At 31.1% G+C, this 20,144-nt stretch overlaps 2 protein-coding genes across 2 annotated transcripts; one reads left to right on the forward strand and one right to left on the reverse strand.

Moving 5' to 3' along the window:
• The first annotated feature begins 9,812 nt into the window (after positions 1-9,812).
• LOC128186503 (uncharacterized) lies at positions 9,813-12,000 on the forward strand. The gene is made up of 5 exons (XM_052856292.1): positions 9,813-9,948; positions 10,035-10,078; positions 10,338-10,469; positions 10,548-10,586; positions 11,029-12,000. Exons 1-5 carry the CDS (start codon positions 9,839-9,841, stop codon positions 11,454-11,456), a joined length of 753 nt encoding a protein of 250 aa, XP_052712252.1. The 5' UTR covers positions 9,813-9,838; the 3' UTR covers positions 11,457-12,000.
• Positions 12,001-13,145: 1,145 nt separating this feature from the next.
• LOC128186500 (G-protein coupled receptor 157-like) lies at positions 13,146-19,131 on the reverse strand. The gene is made up of 3 exons (XM_052856291.1): positions 18,579-19,131; positions 13,757-13,974; positions 13,146-13,668 (listed from the first exon to the last, which is right to left on the reverse strand). Exons 1-3 carry the CDS (start codon positions 19,045-19,047, stop codon positions 13,327-13,329), a joined length of 1,029 nt encoding a protein of 342 aa, XP_052712251.1. The 5' UTR covers positions 19,048-19,131; the 3' UTR covers positions 13,146-13,326.
• Positions 19,132-20,144: the final 1,013 nt, after the last annotated feature.

Raw genomic sequence — 20,144 nt, forward strand, 5'->3', positions numbered from 1 at the left:
ATTCAGTGATATTGCATTAATCTAGACGTGACGTGAATTCATGTCCCTTAAAGCGGTGTTTTATCTAAATTGACAGCGTGGGATAGATATGAGTAATCTTGATTATTTTTTATTGATTACGAATTCAAAGTTTGTTTGTAGTGAGACATATTTTTTTAGGAAAAGGAAGTAATGTGTTTTCTCGTAGTTAAGAGAATATGTAACTAAAAAGTTCATAAAATCTTTGTGATCTTGTATATGCACAGACTTTCGAGCTTTGAAAAGAATAAGGGAGAACAGGGCGTTGCAGTGTAAAATTATTTATCAATGAATGTTTTTTGCTTTTTGAAAATTATTTACATCACTGGCTTTTTTTTACATAGCAATATCACAATTTTATCGAAAAATTGCTAAATTCAGCAGATTAAATTTTGGAGTTTTTGATTCTAAATTTGAACAAAATGTGGTGGCACATAAAAAATTCTCAATGAAATTAAAATTTAAAAAAAATCATATATCAACCTGCTTTATAACCTTTTCATTTATAACTAAATTTTCATGGCCACTTTCTTGGCATTCAAGGGAGTTACTACAATAGGAATCACCCCTACACCTTATTCTGCTATTATGACTACTCGTGACAATTTGACTTCTTTAGAGCCGTAAGTATGGGAGGGAAAGAACAGTCAAATCATGTTTGACGTCATAATGGATAAATTACATCATAGTATCATACAATCAAATGAATTATGACGTTCTAAAAGAGTTAGCACATCAAAGCATCATTGCAATGATAGTCACGTAATGAATGTCCTGTTTCCCCTTAAAAAATAATTGTAAGAGTTTTCTTTCTGATGATTTATACAATTAAGTACAAATTAAATGTTACAAAGCAATTCGTTCAAAGGGCGACCTCAATAAATACAATCCGTGGCCGTAAAAATGGATACCGGATGGCTAGTCGCCGGATAAACATATGGTTGAAATACCCATATGGCTGGAATGTCCGTATGGGACCCGTAAGAAAATATATTCAAATCAACAACAAGGAATTGTGGCTTTACACAAATGCACTCCATACTTAGCCTAAAATACAGCCTTGGATAAGACATGCTTCCAAGCATTAAAACGCTTTACACAATCTGTTCTATTGATGAAAAGACATATCAGTTACGACTATTGAAAATTTCACATTATTTCATTTTGTTATTTTCAAATTATTCTATTGATCAGGGTGAACACGTAGAAATTTTGTTGAGTATATATTTAAACATGAATAAAACCAAGAGAAGTATTAAGTGCTTCCCTCTCTCTCTGGACTGCCGTGTCAAAACTGGTATTGCAGGGACTGGGGGGGGGGGGGTTTAAGGTCCAGTGAATAGAGGTTCAGACAGGGTATTTACAAATGTACTAAAAATAAACGAAGGGGCTCACCACAGGCTGTAAGAAAATGACAAATACACGTATACGCAAATGAATGATTTTAATGAGACATTAAATACTTGTATAAAAATGCCGAAATTCATATTTCGAATTTAAAATTCTAAAGCAAAGCTACTAGTAATTTAAACATCTCCAACATTTATCTGACATTGTACATTAAGTAAAATCCATTTTAAGAATAAAACTAATTACGTTTAAATGCATTCTAAAAAAAATAATTATAAATTGATTAAAAAGCTTATTTTTTCAAAATATTAGAGAGGGATTAGTGTAAATTGTGTATCATTATTCGAAACCCAACTGTCAATAGGGATAGTCTGACCGTCTTAGACTAACATATTTTTGGTAGAAAGAATGTGCACTTAAAACTGAATGTTAGTCAGATCTAAAGTTTAGGAGGGTCAAAGCAATGATGCTTTTCATTTAAATGCCCCTCATTAATGCTGGTTCCTTTTAGATCGTCACAATCTTAATAATGACTAGATGTTTTATGTTTAAGCAGATATCAAACAAATGCATGTATAAGAAACCAATGAAAAACATGCTAATCACCAAAGAGAGCCTTTTTTCGAAATAATTCGTATATTTATGATCTTTTGGTGTTTGGGAGATCTTGAAACAAAACCCTTACAATCTTAATTAAGACAAATATCTTGTTCTATTAAACAAAGTTATTTCAAATTATTGCTTAAAAGTTTAATGCCAGTTGTGAAGATTTTAGCAAGATATGAAACTTCAATTCCTTGGTATATAAACAAGGCTATTGCATTGTTTTTGTTCCCATTAAGATTGCGTTATAGTAAATATTACATTCAAAATAAATTATATGCACAGTAACCAACAAATAGAAAAAAAAACTTTTTAAAATGAAGTTTCTAATATTAAACAAGGCATGAATTTCGCGCATTTTAAACAGATACAATTGAGGCGAAACCTTTATCAAAAATGAAATTATAAATTGGGTTAAAGCAGATGAGTTGTCTATAGACAAGGTTTCTTGCCGTGATAATGATACCATATACTCTATGAATATTTATTTACATAACGCTCTGAACTCTGTCTTCTAAATGGCTTCCATAAGGTGAAATTTAAATTCCTGATCTAAAAATCTTTAAACATAGGATTTAGGCTTTTAATTAACCAGGACATACACGTTTAACATTTGAGAAATCAAGGTTTAAGTGAATTATTTATGTTTAAAATTTAACTATTATCTTCCCTTTTTAATGTATAAATTTTTGAAAAGGACAGATTTCTTTATGATTGTTTTACCAACCGATTTAACTTAACCAGCTAAAGATTTGAAGGTGTTTTGAAAATTTTTAATGATCGATATTATTAATTCTTCATAAACTAAAAACCTGCAATCTTCCTGCCCCAAACTAAATTAATTGACTTCTAAATGCAGCCCATATAAAAGTTCTACAGACATTGTTCCTCAATATTTAACTTGACTTAGAGACTCATTTATTTTATTTCATTTGCAACCAAAACTTTTCTTCATTTGTATTATACACAACATATTAACATTTAACTTTCTACACTCATCTTTCATCAGCAAGGATAACACGTATTACAATGGTAAATTAGTATTGGTGATAACTACTGTGGAACTGTCATTTTTATTGGTAGGGGTCAATGGTCGTGGGTTGTCAAAATTTTCCTGGTTCTTGTAAACGATATTTGGTTGATAGTGTATTCGGGACAGTTTTATTGACTATTAAACAAATACTTGTTTATGTATACGTTCGCAGGGATGTAAATTCGTAGGCAAGGGTTACAAAAGAAAGCCTTTAACATTAATATTGGTCCTCAAAGAACAATGATAATTCTACAGTATTCAATTTATTAGTCTGGTATACTACCTCCTGTATTTCGTGTTTTACAAAGAACACTTAAGCATTACATCGTGATTGAGTAAAAAAAGCATTACAATATAGTTTTCTCTGTTTAGTCCCTTGTCTCCAATCTATGATAAAGAGTCCATGTAGCTATTAAAATGTGTGTCTCTCTCATAAATCTAACAAAAATGACGGTTATTAGCTAATTTTTATTGCTTTAGGAAATTCTATATATGAACTATCCAAATTAGACAAATGCTCTGTATTTAAAAGTGATACCTTTCAGTTCGGGTTATCATAAATGTAGATAGCTACTTAGCTCCTTATCCTTTTTAAATTTGATTATTTTTTTTACGTTTTAATTACAGTTACTTAACATTAAGTACATACTGTATTTTATTTGTAATTTTGGTGAATTATCAATCAAAATCTTTTTAATTCTAATTTTATACTTTACTACGTGTAGGAAAATGTCAGTGAATAATATTTTAATTTGGTAATTGATAAACTTTCACAGTCCTGGCTAGAGTATGCTCGGACGTCCATGTCATTACTGCATTTTTCATTTTTCTTTCATAAATTTTATATTTTCTATCCATTGGTATCTTAAAACAAATTTTTGCCAACTTCAGATCACTTTGTATGTAAACAGATAAAACTAAAAAATACTAGTGCAAGATAATTAATTTGTTGTCTACAAACAAGATTTCTTGTCTACCATTGATTCGCGCGTATACTCCATGTCTTAAACCTTCAAACCTTAAAATTTTTAGGATTTTATGCCTTAAATAAAGCAGGGTATATTAGGGATCAAGGTATCAATGTGTTATTTCAAATTCTATCTTACTATCAATATACATGTATAAATAAGATTAGGGTTGATATCTTCATGATTATTCTTTTTATCAAAGTCAATTTGAAATATTGTACATGTATATTGGCATGATATAAGCATGATTTCATTGTTTAAAATTGCGAAGTTTTGCTTACAGCTTAATGATATAGATATAAAACCTTAAAGATTTAATCAAATGATTGAACTTGATTTGAAAGTGTCAGGGAAAATTAATGAACTTAATGACGACAATTCTTCTTAGACGGAAACGTTTTCCTTGCGTCACATAACTTGCACTATTTTGTTTGACATAGATTCAATATACCAGTAAAAATCTTTTTCAAGCGGGTGTTCTGTCTTGTTTTTCATTTTAAGCATAAATAAATACAGTTCCTAACCTTTAACATTCATTTTAGGTCTAAAAATAAAAATTTCACTTCAACACTCAAAATGTGAACAAAATCTTTGGTTACAGAGCAAAGAATTGTATGCTCTGTAACTCACTTAAAACTCAACAAATGACTCTAAAATGTTGGTTGCCTATTGCTATTACCTTACTAATGCATTGTAAACATTAAAATTGTAAAAATAATTTTTGACCAAAATCGTGACCATGCCACTTTAAATGTAGAATATATATTAAGTACCATTTTTCATACTTTTAAAAGTTTAACTGAGACGGTTGTCTTCCTGTGTACAAATGTGTTTGTGGTACAACTAGGAAGAAAAACCACAATAAACGACATATTTAGAAATTTCTTACGCTTAAGTCCTGTATTTAGTGCCACAATTAAATATATATAGAGAGTCATGTGACAATGGAGTTATTCTAATTAATCAGTTATTGATCATATATCAGCAGAAAAGATTTTAGAATGAAGGAATGCATCTTTTCGCTTTTCATGTGTATTTGCTTCAGCGTTTCACAATTTGTTGACCTTGGCTGTTGTGAAAAGAACTCCAATGGATCATGTACGTTCGTCAGTAATAACAAAAAAAAAATTGATTCATAAAATCAATAGGATGCAGAAAATAACAAGACATGTCAATGTAATGAGAGTTATTGGGATTCAATAAAAGGGTGTGTGTCCGATATAGGTACTGCTTTATTTTACAGTTCAGTTAGTACAATGTTTTTGCATAAATTATACAGTTGAGTACAACTTCACTGTCTTGCCGTTTGTATTTATCTTTCAAGTTGATATGGTTTTCACGACCAAAGCTACTGAATTAAATGGGAAGTGACAAGACCTTTTTTGTAAATATTTGAAACTAAACATATATTGATAAGTGATTGTAAATGTAAATCGTCTTTTTTGAATCAGAATTGTTAAAAAAATCTTGGTATTGAAAAATGAAAACTTCATCCCCAAACTGTTAAAAAGAATCATGGAATAAAGTAAACTTAAACATTTGTGTTAACAATCTTTCTTGTTATTTTAGTTTTTCTATCTACTCCATTCTAAAATCTAAAAGAATTTTTTAATTTACTTTTGATCAGTATATATTATAAAAATACTTGAATTGAAAGTATTTGTTCTCTTTTTTTTTTTTTACAACGATTCTCCAGTTTTTGCAATGTAAAGAAAAGAGAAGACAAGAAATTTTTTTTAGGGAATTTATACATTTTTACATGTACCACGAAATTATCAAATATTTATGAATAAAACATCTTACCTAAATAATGAGTTTTTTAATCATGTAAGACAGCTTAATTTTTTCGGTGCTTTTGATTTTTATTTCAGAAACTGTGTTAATACGGAATACATATTTTGATACATATAATGGTTTCATGTTGATATATAATTGTTGTATTTTTTAAACTCAGAGTAGAGTGTTAAATCTTGTTTAATGTTTGTATTTAGGCGCAATATTCCTACTAAACATATTATATTTTGTGATTTTATAGCTGAATGTTTTTTTTTTAAATTTTAATGTTTGACATTTACAATAAGAAAAAATGAAAATCTGAGACTTCTCATTGAGATAACTAGTATTCATTTGCTACATTTGTACAGTTAAGACCAAACAGTAGAGTATTTATAAAAATGATACGTATTCCATCTGTCTTGAACATTTTAAGTCAGAAGTCAAATATATGCTTGCAAAGGCATCTAAAAAAAACCAAATTTATTGCCTTTTAATCATGTCAAAGTTTTCATTGTCCTATTTATCAACATTATAGGCAATTATATATTTAATGAGAAATTATAATCTCTCTGCTACAAAAATATGAGATTAAAAAGACTTAGTTATAGGGGCCCAATTACATTTCATTCAACAAACAAGTCGGTAAGTGAAATAGTTCCGAGTTAATAATCCACAACGTCCATTTTGAGCCTTTTAAACTATGTAATATATAATATATGTAATATATGTATTATATAATATAATATGATATACATGTAATATAGTATAATGCTTATATATAAGTTAAAAAACCCCTGGTAATTTATTTTATTGATAATTAAAGATATGTACTTTTCGAAAATAACGATGGTTTAAAATCGTAAATTCCAAATTAAAAAAAAATTGTTAATCAGAATGTTTCAAAATTACGGATACATTAACTCTGTACTTATTGTTTCTTTCAGATGAAATTGATATAAGTAGGATATAGATATTATCAAGAACATCTGTCTTGGAGATTGATTTCGAATTCAGACAAAATTTTTATAATAGTCATAAAAATCTTGACCTTTAGCAGACGTTGAACAACTGAGTGGGAACAGCAAATCCATATTTTGATGAGTTGACACCAGTCACAGAAAATGTGAAATGTGTACATATTTAAATCTCGCCATTATCTTTATATGCAAACATATGAAAATTGGCCTTACCATTTGATTTTTTAGCCATCTGCTCATGCATGATGTATACTTAGGTAAAATTGACTTGAGCAAGTATTGCAGTGCCTGTGTATAGAACCGAGTAGTAAATAATAGGTCTTAAAATCCATATTGTTCTAAGCAGATTATCGATCGGAAAGAAATGCTTACAATTGATTTTTGTCGGATGCAAAATACATTGTGATTGTTTCTTACAGGGTAATAAAATACATTGATTAAAATTACGCATTTTTGTTTTTGATAATGCTATGCATAGAAATTTATTAGAGAAGTCATTGTAACAGCAACCATGAACTTTGATATATTTAAGGAATAAGGAATCATTTTTTTAGTATTATGAGGTGATAATTTCGGTCGGGGCGTGATCAAATCCAATAAGGCCCGAAGGGCTTTATGATAGATTTGACCAAGCCCCGACCGAAATTATCACATCATAATATTCAAAGAATGGTTTCTTATTACTTATATTTATATAACAAGCCATTGTACGATTTATTATTTAAATATAAATAAGCAAACCCCGCTAGCGCCTCAGTTATACGCCATTTGAAGTTATGGGTTATATAGTACAAAATCGATACGTAGTGTTATCACAGGCAAAGACACTGAAAAATGTAAATATTAACATTTGAAGTAATACACAACTGTATTTACACTGGACACGTATCTACTTCTTCGGTAGCAGTTCGCCGTAAGCGTGCAAACTTTTTGGTCATTTAGAGTAGCCAAAACGAACAGAACCTTAACACAATTCCGCACTCAACACTGTATCTTGGATAAAGGTGAAATACAGTTAAAGGTGAATTCGACACACATTGTAATGGAATAAAACACATATATATTACAAAGCCAATATTGCTACTATAGCTACTAATTAAGATGTATTTTTATCTTCCAATAGTTCTCTTAAATTATTTATTTTTGATTGAATTGTTAATGTTGTATTTAAGCAATGAAATGGAATGTCCCATTAAACAATTATTTACATAATAAGGTCTGCTGTCATGAACAATGAAAATCCCTAATCACAGGAAACATTCACGGGAAGTATAAGAATAAGTCAAAATTGACTTTAGTCGGAATATTCTGTTATCTTATGTGTTACTGTGAGACACTTTTACTATAAAAAAAATCAACCTTACATAATCATTTCTACATCGTAATCGGAGTATGAAAAAATCAATTAAGATTATTAACTTTATTTAAGACTTCCGGCTCAATGCATCAATAGCTGCTATTTTCACTTGAAAAAACAGTTTAGTTATTAGTGTGCTATGTTCATGAGCTACTTATTTCTTCCGAATTTATTTATCCACGCTTAAATAACAATATTATATCAAAATATTGTAATTGTGATGAATTATCATAATTTATTTAGATTATTTAAAAAGTTTGATTCTTCACTTTACTACGTGGAGGAAGATGACCAAAAATATAAGTGGACAGTAAATAGAACTTAACAGGCTTGCATGGTCAGAGTACGCTCGGTTATTCACGTCAGTCTTGGTTTTTCCATATATACTTTTCTTTTCATAACTACATTTTAATTTCTTTTTAAAAAATATTTCGGTGCATAAGCATTCTTAAAACTAAGTTTAGTTTACACAATTATATTTAGATATGTTGATAGATAAAACAGAAGAAAACACTATTGTTAATTAATCAATTTGGGTCCATGTAAAAGGAGAGGATGAGTTGTTCAATATATCAATCCCCATTCTGTTTTTTCTGGTTTTTAAAAGATGAAATTAAATTTCATTGAATAACAAAGCATACTTCAAAATTGGATTTTTATTTGGCTTTAAATAAACCAGGACCCATATGTTAAATATTTAAGGGATCAAGGGTTTTAAAATGTTAATTTCATTTTTATCTTCCCTATCAGTCTATTAATTAAATTAGGGTCGATTTCTTCATGATAATTCTATCTATGTAGGTCAATTTTGAAATACGTGATATAGGTATTATACTTGTATATTAGCACGAATATTTTTTTTAAAAAGGGCTAAGTTACTTATGATAAAGGTATGAAATCTTCAAAATTGAATAAATAATTGAACTAGATCTGAAAGTGTCCGGGAAAACTATCTAACACCCTTCCCTATTAACATTGCAAAAATCAATGTACATAAATTCTGTTAAACACGCCTATAAACGAAATTGATTTTCCGAGGTACATGTACTACACGTGTTGACATTATTTTTACTAACATCTTAAAGGTGAATTGGGGCCTATTTAGGATTTCATGTGAGTATGCATCGGAGTACAAAGATCAACAATCAAATTAAGAGAACAGCATACGCAGATATATCACAGAAATTTGATGTACATGTATTCCAGATAATATTAACCAGAAGAAAAGTTCATATTTTGGGAGAAATTCTGATACAATAAATATTGTCAATTTGTTGAGGCATTACATAAGTTTTTGTAACTTATACTTGCTTTCATCTTACATTTTGTTTTCAATTTTTTGATGATTGACACTCAGCACTATCATTCTTTTCATGAATATTGTGTCGTAATCTCTTTGCCATTTAAAAAAAATATAATTCTATTAAATATCGATGGAGGTTTTCTTTAATTGAGAAATATAATTCTCCAGAGTTTGAACTGAAAAAGACTTTATCTTTTTAATACAAAACTTTGCTTTAAACTAATGAGGACCGTTTTACATATATTTGAAAGTTTAACAGAGACGATTGTCTTCCTGCGTGTTAACGGTACAACTAGGAAGTTGCAAACACAATAAACGACAGATTTAGAAAATTCTCACAGTTAGGTCCTGTATGTAGTGCCACAATTAAACATGTAGAGAGTCATGTGACACTTAAGTTATTTTAATAACTTAAACATTAATTGATCAGACATCAGCAAAAAAGGTTTTTAAATGGGGGAATGCATCTTTTTACTTTTCATGTGTCTTTGCTTGAGTGTTTCAAAGTCTATTGATAATAATGACCTTGGATGTTGTGGAAGGAACGACAATGGATCATGCACGTTAGTCAATATCCTCAAACTATGCTATCTACTAACAATGATCAACACTCAATTTAAAAATAACTTTGTTTCCTCTTCTTTTTAAGGTATTGTTGTGTTAATTACATTTGGATCAATCTCACGTGTGTAGGTAAGTTTGGTTAAATTTATTTGTTTCGTTTAATATAAATCAAATATACTGCTCCAAACTGATACAACGTTAGTGCATAGTATTAAATGTAAAGAACTCATTAGTGTTATACAGATTGTATGTAACAATTATAACTTTTCTTTGAAAAATATGTTTACATTTATTATCAAATGTACAAATAACCTGCACTCATTTTCAGGAGAAAAAACCCAATGACTATTAACTATAGCTATAGTCCTGTTATATCTAACCCTTTTAGAATGTGAGGGATCATATGGCAAAAACTGCACTGAAATTTGCACATACCCGTACTTTGGAAGCAGATGCTCACAGAAATGTCAATGCAATGAAAGTTTCTGTGATCCAGTTATTGGCTGTGTACCCGATATAGGTAACTTTTTACTCTATAGTTAGTAACATCAACGACTATTCATCTTCATATTCTTGCCATTTGCATTTATCTTTCCAGTTGATATGGATTTAAAGAAAAACGTTACCGGGTTAAATGGTAAGTGACAAGATATTTTTTGGTAAATTTTTGGAACTAAATTTATTCTGGTGAGTATTTGTAGATTGACGATTGTCTAATTGATATCTAATAGTTGAAAAAAAGTATAGGTAACCGCTCACACAACCGTTAATCCAAAAACTGTTTCGAAATATAAAATATTTATTAGTGGAGTGGGTACCCAAAACAATTGTGTTCACAATCTCTCTTGTATTTTATTACATTTAATTATTTTTACATGTTCTATTTGGATACTACAGAGTACATTGAACTCATTGAACTAATTTTGAAAGTTTTGAAGCATTGATTATCATTTTTGTAAAGCTAAAACGCATTTTAAAGAGTTTTAAAAGTTTTAAAAACTGCACCAGAGAAAATGATGCAGTTATAGTGTATGTTTTAGTTTTCTTTAGTACTAACCACTGAAAGACTTCGATTTTAGATGATGCAACAGATACACCTATCGATGATAGTTATTACCTCCGATCTGTCGTAGCAGCAATCAGCGTTGCGCTGTGTGTGAGTTTCTTTACAATAGTATTGCTGCTAGTTCTTCTCTACAGACGACAACAGAACAAGCAGACCCAGGCAGTAGAAAGTCATGAGTTACAAACTGCCGGTGAAACAATGGATGAGTCCGAGCAGTGTACACGTCAGATGAAAATGAACAGTTACAGACATGTTGGAAGCGTCGTTGGGAGACCGCTTCCTGAAAACACCAATGAAGCTCACTTCTATCAAGACGTTGAAGACAACAACACAACTGACCCATGTAAAGGTACCAATACAGACGAGTTAGCACAAGAAGAGAAAACGACGTCTTATGAATACCAGAAACTCTTATTCGGAGAGGGCGAGAGCGGGTTGTGAAAAAAATATTAGGGATGTAAATAAATTAGAACCACGTCAAGTGAAGGAACTTGCAATTATTGGAAAAAATCTACTTTTCAGCAAGCACGTGTTTATTTAATGTTTATTCCAGTAAAATATTTTGCTTTTATCGTGTAATTTGTAAATATGGACATATTTATCACTGGGGCAAACAAGTTTAGTTTATATCCAAGCATTTAATGTCAAACTGTTTTCGCCATGAGTCGTAAGGTACATCTCAATACAAGATATATTGAAGGAAAAATGGTCTTTTAAAATTAACATTTAAAATTATCTTAATATTAATAAAATTATCTGGTGTAGTATAAACAAATAAAATCACCATTTAAAAAAAATATTTCAGAGAAAAAATCAATAAACAATTTTTTTTATAGCTTAAATATAGTTTTTTGTTAAAGACTGACTATTGTGCCAAGAAAAGTAAAATTTAGAATCTTTTAACATTAGCCTATAAGCCTATAAGTTGAATTAGTAAACGATTTGAATCACAATTTAATTGTTCCTTGTACAACTTGCATGACATTCAAAAAGGAAGATTGTGCGATAAGCCGGACTTAACGAATAATTAATGATGTATTATTAAAAAAATATTCCTTTTCCTTAGTTCGGAGTGACAGAACCTTCTCCCTAAATTTTCAAATTCTAACGGTCATTGCGTTTATATAACAAACAACACTAAACCATTTTCGTAGACTCCACTTGTATTTAAGTTTTAACGGTGTAACTAGTTGAAGTAAGTACCAATTTGAAAAATGCTAAGTCAAAAAACTCCAAGTTATCACATGCCTATTTATAAGGGCCCTTCAAAAAACATTATTACCCCTGGAGACTGTTAATATGATAAGATGACAATAACAATACTATGTATTAAAAATGTCCAATCTTAGTTTTTACCTAAAGAACAATGTGTTTAGCTGTATGGTGTTTGGGTTGCACAGAAAAAAAACCCACAACTTCACTGTTGCATGCAACATTACGACAAAGAGCACACGGCGGGTGTGACCGGTCAGCAGAGGATGCTCACTCCTCCATGGTACCAGATCCTGTCTCTATCTTTTTAGAGGTCTGTGTTGCTCTGCTTTGAATCTGTATTCGTTTTATGGATTTTTGAGATGGTTGAGACTTAGTTATTGTCATTTTTTCATGCTGTCTTTTAGTTTAAAGAAGTGTACTTGTCAACTATAGTTTTTATTTCGACCAAAAGCTATACGATATATAAATGTGAATTCGAGAGTCATTTTTAAAAAAAATCTGTTTTTAAAATCAATCTTTAATTAGAAGTTTCTGACATGTATCGAAAATTATTATAAATACAGGGCTATTTTTCCAGTTTGACATACTTGAATTCTTTAATCCGTTTATTGATAGCAAATAGGAAACATGAGTGACATTATGGAATCTTTGTGTGAAACACATTAGACCGCAAACTATGTTAGCTTTAATATTCCTTATGGTTTCATTTATATCGAACTGAATTAACTTTTCCCCAAATCATTACAGAAATGCATATTAACTTGGTCAAAATGACCCCCACATGTTCTTCATATTTTCACCGATTGATTATTGTCAGTTGATATGGTTGTGAAACTTCATAATAAATGATGCAAGTATATAGCACTGTGCTAAAGCTTAGGCTGCTAATATGAAATGAAACAGGTTTATTTGAATATTTGCAATAGTGTTATAAAGAAAACTTTGATAAAAGTAAACCACAAGGAAAACAAAATTATAACATACACATTAGAAACGACAGGCCATTTACATATTATTAATTTTTTCATTTAAGTTAATGTTCACAACATCATAACCTGTAAATTATTACAAGCAAAAATTCGAGTCATCTTACAAATTATAATATAGAATTGTTTCTTTGTTTGCAACATTTGTAAAGATACGGCAACAAAACAAAGCCCATGAAATTTACAAAGGCTTGAGCGCTGTCTCCTACACTCTGAAAATACATTAATACGTTATCAACCTTGTCGACAACTGGTAAATACGGCGAACCATTATGACCAACAAAAATAAAAAACCGAGCACTTCCCCAGACTCGAGTAACGTACAAATATAGGAATATCCACAGAATGCCAAATCTGTCTTCTGAATGGGATACTTGGTTAATAGAATGATCTTGCTGAGAAATAGAGTTGTATGACTGTTGATAGCCTGATATTCGTGGAAACCTACTGTTCTATAAAGAAAAATAAACCATGAAGAGATAAGTCATTCATTTCAATCAATAATTTAATGTTTAAGATTTTAATAAACAGGATTCCAACCTTTCTATAACGACAGTACTGCTGACATTTCAAAACGATGTAGATTGCTGGAATGCCAAGATAAGCTGCAATCTCCCAAGCTTTCCCCGTTATCAGCATCCAGAATATAGGACTCGGTTTAATGCTTTCACAATCCTTGATCCAACACCAAGGACCACTACCGGCAGAAAACCCCTCACCCAAAACGCCACAAGAAAGGGCAACTGTAGCTATTAACACTGAAAACAAAGTCCCGTAGGAAAAAATGGAATATTTATTTGCATTATGGAACAACTTAAGCGTCGAAGATACATTTGAATAGACTTAAAGTGCCATACACAGATATGGAAAGCCATAGCTACCAATTTTAAAGTCAATTTCATAGAATATAATTTTGTATATCTTTCATATACAATTAAAATATCATTGTATGTAGCGGTATCATCAGTTTGTACACTGATAAAATCAATATATACTGCGATTACAACATTACATTTAGAATTAAAATCTTAATATGCAGTGGTGATATCATAACGTTCTGTCGTAAGATCATTTTGTGCAGTGGTTAATTCATTATATGCATCTGCTCGTGAAGAGTGCACTTCGATTGAACAACAATATATGGCGATTTTATGTCTGTATATAATGAGTTTATCACATAATATAAAGAGTTATTTATTACACAGAACGAATTAACTGCTGCACATAACAGTCTTATGTACGAAAGCCGAGTAGGCTCATTCGAGATTCAAAATACGAGATTCGAAATACGAGTTTCAAGATTCGAAATTTGAGATTCAATATCTAAATTAACCAATCAAATTATGGATCTGAAACCTCTATATCCTAGCGACATTAAAACTGTTCTAAATAAAGATCATTCGTACAAGCTCTTTCCTACAAATAAATGTCTAGCTTAATAGCTCTTATATAGTGGTTATAAAATGGTTAAATTAAATTTGATGAATTAACCCCACACAGTATAAACAATTAAATTAGTGAAAACACTGTGAGCTTTGCAAAAATATGTGATTTTGTTTGCCCTGTATATATTTTTCCCCCGAAACATTTTAATCCGTAGAATATTTGCCCCAACTGTGTGAAAATCGGCTTGCGAAGAAAGATCTGTTTAATCTAAATAATTAAAACTGAATGTGGTTTTAGCTATGAAACGAAATTCAGTGAAATAATCAACATATCAAAATATAGGTTATGATAAAGTTCAAAAAGTTTTAAACCATAGAAGATAATGATTAAAAACCTCAACGACAACAATCCATATAGAAATAGTATATTGTAGAGTATCAATGCCTTTGTCGAGATGAGAGAGAGAGAGAGAGAGAGAGAGAGAGAGAGAGAGAGAGAGAGAGAGAGTTTTTAGTGTCGAATTCAATTTTGATTTAGAATTTGAAATTGATTTGATTTGATAAAAGCATATATAGACGATAATTAAGCCTCTTAAAGGTGAAAAGAGGGGAGGTAGCTAGGGTAGGACAGACCGACTAGCAAGCTTTAATTTCAACGGTGGTACCGCACGTGTAATTTACATCGACTCTCTCTCTCTCTCTCTCTCTCTCTCTCTCTCTCTCTCTCTCTCTCTCTCTCTCTCTCATCACCTAGCATTTCCTTTTCCGCGAGGGGTTTTGGGGTATTTGTGATGTCATATACATCTGATCGAGCTAGCGAAAATGATATAAAAAACCATGAAATTTTCTTAAATTGTGTGCGGACGGGTTGTATTCAATAACCTGTTTTCAGTATACAAATTTCAGGGGGGGGGGGGGGGGGGGGGCTATAGTCCTCATTTAATTTGTCAGTTATTATGTCCCCACTTCGTTTTCTCTTCGTTTGACAGGTTTATTTTTCCGTTTTGTTTCTGAAAATTAATTTCAAACTTTCTGTGTAGCTCCATTACGATGCACTACATATAAATTATGTGTAGTTTTACTTTTGATAAACAGGTGTCCTAGTGTACCATTGCGTTCCTTTTTTATCCACTGGTTTTAAAGCTATTAATTTTTGAAAATATTTCGAATTTATGATCTGATTATATATAAATTAGAGCTGCGCTGGTGCATCTATTTACCCAAATGGACCAAAATATACCCAAATGAACCTAAATAAAAAATATGACGAAATTAGTTTTAAAAGACTAGGGAATGTCCTTTAGAAAAATCTTGAACCAGTTTTTCTCCACACATGTTTAGCAAATAAAACGACAATTGTTTCATTTTTTATGGTGAGGGGGGTGGTGCCGGTAAAGGACACGTATTGTTTGTGCTATACTCTCAGTTGTAATAATAGTTAACCGATCATTTTTGGAATTTATTTTTCTGGAACCCCGCCTGATACGTCCGCTTCCTTGTATATTAGATTTACATGTACCTTGACCATATGTACACATTAAATTAATCTATTTTATGTGACGATATCATTTTTTATCAATGTTTTTGCTGGATAGAAAACAAATAACGGCATATTTGTTGGTTTTTGCACTGATTATTTGAGATAAATTGCCACCATCTTCCCTGCATTCCCCACACCACACACAATTTGATATATCAATGAATGAATTATAACAAACTACAACAATAAATTTTGAAAAATTTATGCACAATCAAATTTTTAAAGCTGCTTGGTCCGATTTTATATCAAATTTTATGCACGCCTTTAAACAATGGCTATGCTTAGTTTATGTGCTCTGAAATCCTGGTAAACCCTACATTACTATTACTGTTGAATATAACCTGAAGCACATTTGCAGCTCTGTTCTGCTGCTACCTTGATAAAGAAAAACTATGGCTTGTGTGAAGAGCATTTATTAAAAATGCCAGATGAAGTTATACTGAATATAAGAATGAAAATGTGAGACTGCATACATTTAGTAAATTATCAACAATGCAGCAGAAGGTGGGGCCCAAAAAATAACCCACACCTTTTACAAAAGAAAGTTATCCATACCAATCAAACAAAAATAATAATAATATTTAGTAAGGAGGATAGAAGGGGTGGAGGTGGGCAAAACTTCCGATGCAAGCTAATTTGGAGCCAAAATTGAAATATTTAGGATCAGGCTAATAGCCTGAAAATGCTCTTACCGGTATGAGTATAAAAACCCCAAAAGACCCTTTAAATCCTCATACTGTACAAATATGACTAATTAAATGTAACATAGTAGAAAACTATATAATACCTAAACTATAAGTATTTAGATCACATAAATTCCTTTATATACATGTACATAAATACACATATGTATAATAATTGACATTGCAGTAGTTTTACCCGTCAATAATGCCAAATTTCAATGAAGAAAAAGCAGAAGGATAAAACGTACGCTCAACTAGGACCCCAGGTCACCTGCTTATTCACAACTACCAAATCTATCCTTCTGCGAAGAAAAATACGTACAAAATTTGCTAACAAAACAAACGACATTAAAAGGTACCGCGTTATTTCGACTCATGTTAAAATTTCACCCCTGACGACGAGACGGGTATGTTTGTATTACGAATTTGACATCGCTTTAAATAAAGGTCGAAATGATCAGACAAATTACAAATAAACATGTATACGTTTTGTTCGCTAATATTTCCAAAGTCTGCTTTCATCGATGCATAGCATGCGGGTTAAATAACCCCAATCATTCGGGAGACGAAACCAAGCGGTTTCCTTTTCCAAACATTCCCGTGATGCATTTTGGTTTGTTTTTTCGTTTGCCCAAAGAGAAATTATTTGTATTTACTTTGAATATTTCTAACTTTGAAAGGAGACTGATTCTGCTGGTGTAAATAGGAGAAAGTCCATAACTTTCTAAAATAAATGATTTGTATGAAAAATTTGTTGATACTGTAATTACAAAAAAATCGGACCATGAAGCAGCTTTAATGTGAACAAATTGGCACCCTATTATCCCTACCTTTGATTGTACAAAATATGTATCCTTCTATATGAAAACAATGCCAAAAGTAAGACTCATAATAAGCCGTTTACTCAAGAAAAGGAAAAGAAAACTGTATTAATTAATAATTCCGTATGATGTGATAATATCTCAATGATTAGTTATAACCATAGTACATGTAAAACATATTTTAGATACTAATCTTCATGCGAGGATCTAGAAAGGAGGGGATCAGGGGGTCTGGACCCCCTCCTCGGGAAAATTGAAGCTTGTTAAATCTACATAGTAAAATTATTGAAAATTGGTCTATGACCCCCCCCCCCCCCCCCGAAAAAAAGGGCTCCGATTATGAAGCTCTTTACCATTACCGCATTTTTACACCACAGGGGTGAATAAACCAGGGGATTTAACTAATGATGGTAAAATACCCAGGGTTCAAACGCATCAGCTCCAGGGCAAACAAAATTACTTCTAAGATCCACGAAACACACTGCACTATTACTAGTCTACTTTTATATTCTGTGCATTCTAGGGAGAAGTGAACATAGCATTTATTTATTCATGTAGAACAGTTTGATGTCGCTAGGATACATGTTTTTAGATCCTTTATTTGATTGGTTAATTTAGATATTGAATCTCAACTTTCGAATCTTGAAACTCGTATTTCGAATCTCGTATTTTGAATCTCGGCTTTCGTACTTATGACATAACTTAATGATATTAAAACTGCATTTGAAGGTTTTACCACTGTATATAAAAATTTTACCTTTGAAGATAATGGTGTAAGCAGTATACACACTGATGTTACGACTACATATAATGATTTTACAATATCATATAAAATATATACTAATTCATATTATATGAAATTGTCCTTATTGGCGTTCCATTTACATGTATCGGTGATCTTTTCACTTAAGTTTACTATTTATATTTACTTACGAGGGATTCCCCATCCTACGGTATGAGAGAGGATCCACATTACTCGAGACTCCAAGCAATGACTTCCTCGATAATGCAAGAGATGGTTCAATGCCGCCAGGAACGTCCACCAAAAGGATGACAGACTAGCGACTACTGTAATGAAGCTTTGGCTGACACAAAGATTGTCCTTATCACAAGAGGAAGGTTGTGTAATGACGAGGCTAGAACCAAACCGTGAGTATCTGATAACACCAAGAATGTTACCCACAGCGTTTAAAAAGTCCGCTACAGTGAGACAAACAAGAATACGAAAAGTAAAGCTCCGCACTCGATCCTTATAAAAACTTAAAAAGATAACCAGAGATCCAATAACAGATAGGGAACTGCTGAGTCCTGTAAGAGCAAGACTTGGTCGGTAATCTATGGAGTAGGTGGTCTTATTTTGTACCGACGGCTGGTCATCATAATATCGTTTAATACCCGACATTGCTACATGGACAGTGTCACTGATGATAGACTTATCAAATAAGATGACATAGGTAGTGCACTTCTGAGTAATCTCGGATGTCTAGATATTATATTCATTCCAAATACATGAGTTGACTTATAATTATATACCTGTGGATTTTTACCACTGGATTTTATCAGCCAGGCAATCAGTTTAAACAGCAACAATAACATCTGCTCGTACATGTATGAGGTCACCTCCTTCTCAGATGATTAAATTATCTAAAACGATGATAGGAGTCTATTTTATGAACAACGTCGTTTAACGGAAATATATCTTTTTAATTTAGAGGAACATTAACCTAATTAAAGCTAGACTTTTCCAATTCTATTTCCCCCATTTAAATGACTAAAATATTTATATAGAGTCTTTTTATTAATCGTCCAAATTGTCAAATAATATGCAAGAAAAAGTGTTCAGAAATCTTTGTATACAAGGCTTAAGCTTTTTTTGTTTACACATAGGTTTCTGGATAAAAAGAATATACATGCATCTTATTTGATACAAACTAAGAACTGACAAACACTAGTAACATTGCAATTAACATATTTATAATTAGCTTGAAAATTAAATGTAAAATGAAGATTTAAATTGCATATTAAAACCATGTTTCAGATTTTCATTCAATAGAATGAAATGCTATAACAAAAATAAAAATATAAGACAGATTTAAAAAAAAAATAGTTTTTGCTTTAAAATATCTCTGGAGTATTTTTATTTTACCTAAAACTTTTATATCAATTTCCATAAACGGATGGCTGTTTATATTGAAATGGTTTTAAAAATCAAATAAGTTGGAATTGGGAATCAGGGGCAGAGTTCTGCTCGTGCAGTTTTATAACTACATGTATACAAAGACTTTCATTTTAGCATTCTGAACGCTCTATTGACCATAATTGCATTAGAGACAAAACTTACAAGTTGTCGCTCTTTTAATATATAGTTTAATTCATTCAATCACACAATCTGACACACACAAAATCAAAATCTAGATAATCATATCATGCATCAATAAGACCAAATTTTAATCTCTAAAATATCCTGTTCGCAGCAAAAAAAAAAACCCCAAAAAAACA

Source organism: Crassostrea angulata, chromosome 6 (assembly GCF_025612915.1).
Source record: "Crassostrea angulata isolate pt1a10 chromosome 6, ASM2561291v2, whole genome shotgun sequence".
Classification (NCBI taxonomy): domain Eukaryota; kingdom Metazoa; phylum Mollusca; class Bivalvia; order Ostreida; family Ostreidae; genus Magallana; species Magallana angulata.

Coding starts and splice junctions, on each gene's coding strand:
- LOC128186500 (XM_052856291.1), bottom strand. CDS start 19,047: ATGTCGGGTATTAAACGATATTATGATGACCAGCCGTCGGTACAAAAT. Junction 13,975..18,578: donor CGTAGGATGGGGAATCCCTC/GTAAGTAAATAT, acceptor CTTTGTTTTCAG/TGTTAATAGCTACAGTTGCC. Junction 13,669..13,756: donor AGTACTGTCGTTATAGAAAG/GTTGGAATCCTG, acceptor TTTTCTTTATAG/AACAGTAGGTTTCCACGAAT.
- LOC128186503 (XM_052856292.1), top strand. CDS start 9,839: ATGGGGGAATGCATCTTTTTACTTTTCATGTGTCTTTGCTTGAGTGTT. Junction 10,470..10,547: donor TGGCTGTGTACCCGATATAG/GTAACTTTTTAC, acceptor TTATCTTTCCAG/TTGATATGGATTTAAAGAAA. Junction 10,587..11,028: donor AAACGTTACCGGGTTAAATG/GTAAGTGACAAG, acceptor CTTCGATTTTAG/ATGATGCAACAGATACACCT.